General features: G+C 48.7%; 1 protein-coding gene across 1 annotated transcript; it reads right to left on the minus strand.

The window, feature by feature from the left end:
• Nucleotides 1-202: 202 nt before the first annotated feature.
• Nucleotides 203-2235, minus strand: LOC101783322 (ent-cassadiene C2-hydroxylase). The gene is made up of 2 exons (XM_004978877.4): nt 1271-2235; nt 203-1175 (listed from the first exon to the last, which is right to left on the minus strand). Exons 1-2 carry the CDS (start codon nt 2174-2176, stop codon nt 552-554), a joined length of 1530 nt encoding a protein of 509 aa, XP_004978934.1. The 5' UTR covers nt 2177-2235; the 3' UTR covers nt 203-551.
• Between the last annotated feature and the right edge of the window lie 7862 nt (nt 2236-10097).

Below are 10097 nucleotides of genomic sequence, written 5' to 3' on the forward strand. Positions count from 1 at the left end.
AACTGGTTTACCATGCTGTCATCACCACACGTTGGCAAAAGGTGCCTGCTAGGACGCTCGTGGACCTCCGCAATCGCTATTTATTAGATCGTGAATCTAGATGACCACTTTAGAAGTTCATGGATCTAAATGAGACCTGGGATATACGGGCCTAAACCTACAATGAAATTCACTAAAAAACAAAATAAAAACCATTGACAAATTGGGAGGGATCAGACAGATAGCGAACAGACACAGCGATCAGATCATCAGAAAATCATGTGCTGAGGGAGGCTGAAACACCCGGTGCCCTTTAGCTAGTTGTACCCTATTATTTTACTGCTAAAAATCATTAATATGGTATATTGTAACTCCTCTGTTCCTATATATTTTGGCCTTTTGCATCAAATAGACGTCATGTACCAGATGCTACAAAATAGAGGCTGGAAGAGTTGGATACACATATAATCCATGCCTAGCACTTATTTTTCCATGTATCTGACTGATCTAGTGCAATTATCAGTCATGACCAGTGCCATACTTGTTCATGAACCACATTATGACCGGCTTATTTACGCATTAACTGGATGAATGCGAGTAACAGGGTGCAAGATCAGGCTTGTTTTCTTACGCGCGACTAACCCTGGAACTTCCATTACATCTATGTCCTCGGGCTTCATTCCAGCAGGCAGCTTCCAATCAAAGTGGTATATAAGGCTCGCAAGCGCGAGCTCAACGTTAGCCACCCCGAGGTTTATCCCCGGGCAAATCCGACGGCCAGCTCCAAATGGAAGGAACTCATAACACGTTCCCTTATAGTCCAAATGACTATTTTCGAAACGCTCCGGCTTGAACTCCTCCGGATCGTCCCAATACTTGGGGTCCCTGCAAATCGCCCACACATTGGTGAACACAACCGTGCCCTTGGGAATGTCATAGCCCATGACCTTGCATGTCTCGCGGCAAAGCCTCGGAACTAGAAGGGGACCCGGGGTGCGCAGCCGGAGGGCTTCCTTCATCACCAGCTTGAGGTAGCTGAGCCCTTTGAGGTCGTCCTCGGTGATGGCACTCTTCCCCTTGAAGACCTTCCGCACCTCGGCCTGCGCTTTCGCCATCACCGCCGGTGACCGGACAAGCTCCGTCATGCACCAGTTCAGCATGGTCGACGAGGTGTCAGTGCCGGCACCAACCATGTCCTGGAGGAACAATCACGAAGTCCTTTTATTTTATATCAATGTTCTTAATTCACGATCTCAGGAGATGGAGAAGGTAGACTACTGGGACGACTTACAAAGACCAACTTCACGATGATGTCGTTGGTGACAGGGATGGGCGTGCTGCGCTCCTTCTGGAGCCTTAGCAGGACATTGAGGAAGCCGTCGTGCGCGGCCACCGCCTGGCCGTCGTCGCCGCGGTCCATGGCTTCCTTCTTCTCCTCTATGACCTGCTCGACGATGCGCTCCATCCTTTTCCGGCACGCGAGGACCTTACGCGGCGCCGTGTCGAGAAACCTCATGAGCCTCGAGGACGGGAAGAGGTCAGCGACGGCCAGTCCTGATGTCTGGTGCAAGGCCGTGTGCATGGCGTCGATGAACTCGTCTTGGTACTTGGACCGGTTGCCGACCGACTCCCTCACGATGGTGTCGTTAATGAACCTTGAAATCATCTTGGTCACGTCGACGGCGGCGCCGGCGCCCGCAGACGCGGCGATGTTCTCCATGAACCGCGCCACCTCGTCCTCGCGGATGTGCCCCAGCGATTGCACCCGGGCGGTGCTCAGAAGCTCCAGCGTGCAGATCTTGCGGAGCTGGCGCCACCGCTCGCCGTAGGGCGCGAACGTGATCTCGTCCCCGTCGAAGGCGAGCGCGTTGATGGTGGGGTTCCTGTACCTGTCGGCGAATATGATGTCGTGCGTCTTCATGACCTCCATCGCGGCCTCCGGCGACGACGCCACCAGCATCGGGATCTCGCCGAGCCGGAGCATCATGACCGGCCCGTGCTTCTGCGCCAGCCTGCGCATCGCGCGGTAGAAGTTTGGGCTGGTGACGAGGTGGTGGAGGCTGCCGATCACCGGCAGCGTCCATGGCCCCGGTGGCAGGTTAAGCTTTGGCTTCGTGACGAGCAGGGACTTGAGCTTGGACAGGACGACGAGAAGAGCGAACACGGACACGGCGGCGAGGAGCGCCTTGTCCTCCATAGTGCCTATATATCTACTACTTTACTTGGCAAGTTCACTGCTAGATAACATAACTAACTTGTCGAGTCCATGGCAACTTTATAGTATCGATGGCGGGAAGCAGAGAAAGATGTCAAAGCATCGTGGCTTGACATTTTGTATCAGATATTGGTTTTTTACTTCTTTTCGTTAAAACATGGCTTGACCAACCGTTCGGTCTTCGTATATCTTGCTAAATTAGTCTTCCATAAATGTAATGAGGACTAATTTGATGTAGATGAGAAAACGAGCATAGGCCGACGTGTTTACGTTGACTTCGTGAATCTCAAGATGTGACAGTTCGGTCTCTTGAAGGCTCCTATAGAGGTAGGATTTGCGTGCACGTATTCATATATTCATATATGTGATATAGTCTTGCGCAGTCGATCAGAAGCAGCCGCAGACCGTTACTGAGTTAAAGACACGTGCTAGTTCACGCATTTCTGCCCATGTGTGTGGAAACAGTTACAGAGAGTGTACTTGATATATGCCTGTAGCATGTTGACGGTGTTGAGCTTACAGTAGCAGACAAAAGGGCGCCGGCCAACGAGAAACCTAAACGTGTACTAGAATACCAATAACTCAGTGGAACTGTAATGTCAAGAAACGAGAAAAGGGGCGCCGGCCAACGAGAAACCTAAACGTGTACTAGAATACCAATAACTCAGTGGAACTGTAATGTCAAGAAACGAGAAACCCTCCCTCTCTTCTAATTAATCAACGAGGGACAAGAGGGGGCGTCCGACGGCGACGTTGTTCACACGGCGCTCATCCAGCCCGGGGCGGCATGGGATCGGAGGAAATTTGCAACCCGTACGCACCCAACTTTCTTCTTGGATGACATGCCCCATCGTTAATGATCTTTTATAATTATATGCAAAGCATTTGAAGAGCCAGCTTGCGTGTCTCTTGTTCCCGAGTCAATGGTGTTATTATGAGCTACTCCCTCGCTCCGTCCCAAATTACACTACTGGAAAATGCACCATTAGTCCTGAGGCTCGGTACCGATTGCGTTTTGACCCAATACTAATGTGAGCATTTGTACCGAGCCTAACGGCTAGTCCCCTAAAAGCCTCCCATGAGGGCCTTTAGTACCGGGTGGTAGCTTACCCGATACTAAAAGGTTACCAACCAGTACCGGTTGGAGCCTCCAACCGGTACTAATATGCCTGAGAGCCTTTTGTAGCGGGTGGAGGCTTCACCTAGTACTAAATGGCAACCTCCCCTCACGCGTCAGCCCCCTTCTCTCTCTCACCCCATACTCACCCTCCTCCCCACACTTATCCGCTCGTCCCCTCATCCTCTAATCCGCACCTCTCTTTTCTCCCCCCGAATCCCCTCTATCTCCCTTGCTGAATCCCCTCCCTCTCCCCCACAGATCCCATCACCGCCCCTCTCCTCCCCACTCCACTCGCCCCTCACCTCTTACATGTGGCGAGGAGCGGCGGCGGGGCAAGGAGCGGCAAAGGCAAGAAGGGAGGGCGCGGCGTGGCGGAGCAAGGAGCAGCGGAGCAGTCGTTTGTTTGGCTTTCTCAACATCTACTACGGCCAGCGATCCGCCAGTAGATGACGATAAAGCAACATTCCCCGAACCCGATGCAGCAGCAGGAACCTCCACTAAGCGAATCATGTCTTGAAGCATTGACATAGTAGCTCCAAGACGGCCGGCGTCAACCTCAGGTACCTCTTCAACAATCAAGTCCTCCAGAGGAACAAATGTTGTAGTCGAGGGATCCGGCACTACCCCTGTCTCTACAGGGATAGTTTCCTCTGCATCTCTGCACCACAAAAGTGTTACTACATGACTTCAAGACAATCCAATGTCATTCAAAAAAAAGGAGAGACAAGGAAGCTCACCGGGTTGAACGTGGCGGAAGTCGCACACGTTTCTTCTCAGTGATAGATGGCCGAGTACTGGGCGCCGCGGGCGCTGTCTTCTCGCCAAGACCTACAAAACCAAAGTCAAGACTCCAATATTATTCGAACGAATACAAGCAGAAGGGACAACACCTACCACTAGCGATCACATTGGATAGCAAGGTACCACTGACGAGTACCGGCGACACCTCTTTTGTTGTACCTGCTGCTCCAGCAGGCAACCCCAGGACCGCCTGATCAGCAATAGGCAGCATGGTAGCCGATGGAGTTGGCACGGTTAACTCGGGGGCTACCCCAGTATCTTTTGATGGTACCCTCTCCGGCACCATGTCAACAGCCACACCACCGACTTCTGGGTCGGTTCCAGCCATTTCTTCAGAAACAGCCTCATCTTCACCAAGTGCCATATACACAGCCTTCACGAACCAAGACAAGATTCGCTACATCAATAACGAAGCTCAAATTCATCATTAACAGACAGGTTACCGACTACATACCTTGGTACCCCGGGACCTCTCAGGAGTTGAAGCAGACTTCACCGCAGACATCTTGCGGACTACTCTGCGTCTTTTAACAGGTGGAGACGGCTCGCCTTTAGAATCCTTAACGACAGCTTCCGACTCTTCTTCCGACTGCGCCAAGTAGCCGGCAAGAACTCGAGACTTCAAAACAACAAAATCAGTATCAGCAATGAGAATCACAAGTCAACAAACAACAAGTTGGGAGCAAAATGACATACCACTTCTGGCTCATACCAGGCCCCATACTGGCGAAGGGTTGCAGGGATTACTGGTACTCCCTGATAAGGCCTAAAAAACTTAGCCAGCAGCGCCTCTACATCATCATCGGATATGTCCTCACCGGACATACGCGACAGATCCTTCAGACCTACGTACTCACTTCCCGAGTGAGCACATTGTTGGAGCGGCTGAACCCTTCTCTTCAAGAAGCTGGCTGCCACGTTGATCCCAGTCAAACCAAGTGCCTTCAACTCGGTGATCTGCTGCATTAGGTGATCGAGCTCAGGGGTGTCCTCGAGCTCGCTCACCCAGTTCTCTGCATGCTTGGGCGCGTGACCAGTCACCACAGGCAAGCGGGGTTCATGGTTACCGACATAGAACCACCTTTTCTTCCACTCCCCATGAGAGTCGGTCAGGTTGTACTCAATATATGCGCCCGAGTTCCTAAGCTGGAACCCGACGCCTCCGAAGACTTCCGTCCACTGGGCACTCGGCTGATGCTTGCAACGGAACAACTTCCTAAACAACTCGAGACTTGGAGGCATTCCCAGATAAACTTCGTACAGATGTACAAATATAGACATCTGCAGTACTCCATTGGGATTCAAGTGGACAAGCTGAAGTTTGTAGTACTCGAGAATACCTCTGAAGAAGTCGGAGGTGGGCACCGCCAATCCCCTTTCCACAAAATGCGCAAGCATCACGGTCTCGGCGGGATGTTCCTCAAACTGCCACGCATTGGGAAACGCGGGGCGCCACTCAAGGATCTCCTTTGGCTGAAGGAGCCTTGCATCAACTAGCGCTTGGACAGCTTCCTCCTTCATCACCGAGTGTTGCCAAGTCACCCCAGGTGGCGGCGGCGCAGTTTGGTTCGTCGGCCCCACCTTCGGCGCCGGCAGCACCACCTCCTTCCCCTTCTTGGATTTGACCTTGCCTAATGCCGGAGCCTTGCCCTAGATCTTCTTGGGTTTCTTGCCCATCTTCTTGGTGCGCATTCGACGGACTAAACCTCAAGGCAGAAGGGGCTCGACACTCGGATCTTTCTCCAAAAGCGTGGCAATGGTGGCGGCGGCGGTTTTCACGGAGGCAAAATGCAGAGCGGAGGTGCAGAGGAAAAAGAAGAACAGATCTAATGCCCGTGCAACGTAATAGCAACCGAAAAACGGCTTTCCAGATTTATCTCTGCCAGCTCCAGTTTCCATGCGTCAATTGCGCCACGAACAGATTAATCGTGTATTAACTGCCTTAAACACCCAACGGCTACTCTATTCAACGGGCTGCTGACCACTTCAAACGACAAAGATCGCCTAAGTGCTCGGGGGCTGCGGGTACCGTACCCATTGGCCAGTTTTTTCTTTTCCCAAGATCTCCAAGGGTAAAATGGACAAAAGCTAGCTTGACCCTAAGCCTGACTCTTCGACTCAACCTAAGGCTTGGGGGCTACTCCATATGGAGTGCGATTGACATCGCACTACCATATAAAATTACTCAGGAACAGAAACAACTCGAAGCTGCAGAAAGAGTACCTTCCAGCCATGCGACAGTACTCGAGCACTTCAGTCTGCAAAACTACTCGGGTAGTGCCTGCAGTGCCCAAGACTATGGCGCACGACTACAAAGTACTCGGGGGCTTGTCGGGCATACTCCCCAGGCCCACGAGTAGGCCTTGGATGGCCCACTAAGGGACGTACTCGGACAAGATCAGAACAAGGATAAGGCGTATCCTTCTCGGACTAGTCTTGTATGTTTATGGAAAACTACTCGGGCCAATACCGAGTAGAACTCTGTAATAGTACCCGACTAGGACTCAGACTTGTAACCCTGCCCTCCTGCATATAAAGCCGGGCAGGGACCCCCCCTCAGGACAACTCCAATTCATCAATCCCTACGATCAATACAAACCAACACACAGGACGTAGGGTATTACGCGATCTAGCAGCCCGAACCTGTCTAAATCGTGTTCCTTGCGTCACCATTGATTCCTTGATTCTCGACGACCCTTACCGCATAAAAGACCACCTAGGGTACCCCTAGGCGGGTTGCCGGTCTAAAACACCGACAGGGAGGGCGCGGCAGCGGAGCGTCGGTAGGGCGTGGCGGAGCTGCGCCTGGATCTTAGAGTTGCAACAGCGTGTGGATCCTTGAGTAGCGGTCACCTCTCGCTTAGATCCGGCAACGGCGGCAACCGGCGGGCGGAGGAGCAGCACCGGCGGCAACCATCAACGGTGGCTGAGCAACGTAAGTACGTCGTCTTCCTCCCTCCCTCCTCTCTCCCTCTCTCTTCTCTCTCTTCGGTGTAGGGCTCATGTACTGTGCCTCTGGTGCTTCGGCGGACGACGGCGGGGTGCGGCCGGAGCTCCGATAGCCGGATTTCTATTTATTTTTTAATATACAACCAGTACTAAAGGGGTACCTTTATTTGACCCGGTACTAAAGGTCCCCCTTAGTACTGACATAGCAATACCGGTTGCACAACCGGTACTAAATGGGGGTTTGGACCCGGTACTGAAGGCGCATTCCCCAGCAGTGTTACTATTCATTTTAGCTTTTCTACATGTACATAGCTTTTGCTACGTATCTAGATATAATATATATCTACATGCGTAACAAAATCTAATCCCTCCGTTCCAAATTGTAGGTCATTTTAGCTTTTCTACGTTTATAGATATTATTATGCACCTAGACATATACTATATCTAGATGCATAATAATATCTATGAATATAAAAAATTTAAAACAATCTACAATTTAGAATAGAGGAAGTATGTATCTAGAAAAGCTAAAATAAATAGTAATTTAGGACGGAGGAAGTAAATACGTACTACTTGGGTGCGGCGGGAAGTGGCAACCATTCAACTAGAACTATATTTATATACCCGTTGAAGAAGAGCTTTGAACATCTTGAAGAGGTTTCTTACTCAGAGAATACAGTTTTTGTACACTGAAGAAAATTATACAAAGCCGTCAAACAAAATATCTGGACACATGCAAGAAATTATGGATTTGGACATGTGCTGGCCCAATGCTGATCGATTTTACGGTTGAGCGTAAGCTTCAATTCTTACGGTCGATCTCTGCTCCTTTTCCGACTCGCCAACAATCAGCACATTGTCGGCACCAGGAACCTTATCCCCCTCATCAGCCGCACTTGTCTCCCCGTTCATTTTCTTTTCACTGCTTTCTCTCTTTCCTTCCGTTCTCTACTTCTCTCCCGATCTAGATCGATGGTGATGGCCCGCGCTGGCAAACACCCTCCGCCGGTGAGGCTTGACGCGGAGGCGAAGCTCCCTCACCCTAGCAGTGGGGCTCGCCCACCAGTAGAAAACTAGGTTTTAGTCTCGATTGGTAGGGAGTAAATCTCCCGAAAATCTATCCGGGATAAACTAATTGAGACAATGGGTTCTTTAGTCCTAGGGCTTTCAATTGGGAGTAAAGTTCCCTTTTAGTTCCGGTTGGTTTTAAGGGCCTGCCAGACCAGGCGCGGGACAGGACCCTTTGCTCCTGGTAAAACCAACCGGGCCCCAAAGGGGGCCCTCTTTAGTCCCGGTCGGGTTTTCCAACAAGGAGTAAAGTCCTGCTTGAAATTTCAGGCGCGCGCCATGCAGGCGCTTGCATGGCGCCTGTAATTTCATGCATAACCTTCTAGACAACCATTAGTAGTTAAGATTTTTTTATAATAAAATCAAACTAGTATTTAAACGAATCAAACTAGTATTTATACAATTACTATATATACACATTTTAGCATATCTATACAATTCTTAGCATACTATACAAATCTTAGCGTATTATACAAATCAAACTATCTATAATCTTCCGGTCGAGGTGTTGCTCGGAGCGTCTAAACTTCATCCATCGTAATAAAATTCTCCTTGTGGACTTACCACCTCATCCACCAGGAATCCAATAAGACCTTCACATATTGCCACTGCTCTTTCCTTCTTCAAGAATCCATGTTGAATATTTAACATCTATAATTTGGAAACATGTGAATTTTACACGAATAAATAAATATAAGGAGGTAGAAAATAATTAACTATTTATAGTTTTATTTTACGTACTTTATAGTTGTGCGGCGGTGTCTTTTCCTTGGGTCCCACAAAACTATGCATGTGCTCACAGACGTAGTAGCCACATAGATTATTCCCGAGTCCCTGTCTTAAGCACTTCAGTGGGGAAAAAATAAGTTATGAAATATTCGTGTTAGAAAATGTACAAAATGTGCAGACTTCATACGTACTGGGAAGTCTGTGTTCCATGTAATTTTTTTTCTTTTGCATGGACCTTTGTGTGTCCTCATGAATTATCTCCGTATGCTGCGGATTAAAATAATGAATGATATAGTGTTAGGTAAAAATTTAGGAAACAAATATTTGCATAGAGATAAAGGTCCAGAATTATTACAAGTCTAGCATGTCTTGCATGTCTTGGTACTCCATCGGATCCTTCCTCAACGAATCGAAGACAGTGACATGGCTTATTTTATGCTCAATTATAATGAGAATCCAGTGGAAGCTGCGTACGTAAATGTTCATATATATTAGAGATAACTAACATTAATCAAATAAGGAAAAAGAAAATAAAAGTAGACGGTATACACACACTTACTTGAAGTTGTATGAAAGTAGTATGAAATCCTTGAATTTTTGTTTTTCTAGGAACTTGTATACTTCCACCAAAGCTTTGTCTGGCGCATCATGTATCTGTTTTTGATTAACTACGGATGGATCCATGAAGCCAACATGGAGGTACGCTTCTCGTCGGCACATCTGAATTAGCATCCTACATAAAATGAAATACGAAATTAGTATGGTCACGCACACAAAAAATAATAATATGAGCCAAAATTTACATGTAGATAAACGGACACTTACAAAACCTAGGTGCTGATTAGAGAGACGTCCAGAGCATCATGATGTTACACTTCGTATATATCCTTAAATTCTAGCCACAAGACTTTCCCGCCTTCACCGTAAAAATCTATCAGTTTTACCTTAAAGCCAAACATCTCCCTCGAGTCGGCGGACACCTTCATGTACCATTGATGGAATTTGTACATCTTTGTTGATAGCTTCCATTCCAACTCAGGCCTTATCAGAGACTTGCCTAGCTCAAAGGTCCATCTCGGTCAACTGGCGGCTTAACTTGCCCTAGACATTCATCAAGTCCCATATCTGTTTCTTCCATGAATTGCAATACTTGTGCTTGTTGATCCAAGGGCATTGCTACTATCTTTTTAGCATCTTTATCTGGTAGATGCCCAAGGTCGGGGACAACACCACTGG

This window comes from Setaria italica, chromosome VIII, assembly GCF_000263155.2.
Source record: "Setaria italica strain Yugu1 chromosome VIII, Setaria_italica_v2.0, whole genome shotgun sequence".
In the NCBI taxonomy this organism is placed as follows: Eukaryota; Viridiplantae; Streptophyta; class Magnoliopsida; order Poales; family Poaceae; genus Setaria; species Setaria italica.

Excerpts from the sequence above, each read along its gene's own strand:
- LOC101783322 (XM_004978877.4), bottom strand. The coding sequence starts at position 2,176 with ATGGAGGACAAGGCGCTCCTCGCCGCCGTGTCCGTGTTCGCTCTTCTC. Across the intron at positions 1,176-1,270 it reads TCATCGTGAAGTTGGTCTTT|GACATGGTTGGTGCCGGCAC; the intron begins GTAAGTCGTCCC and ends TTGTTCCTCCAG.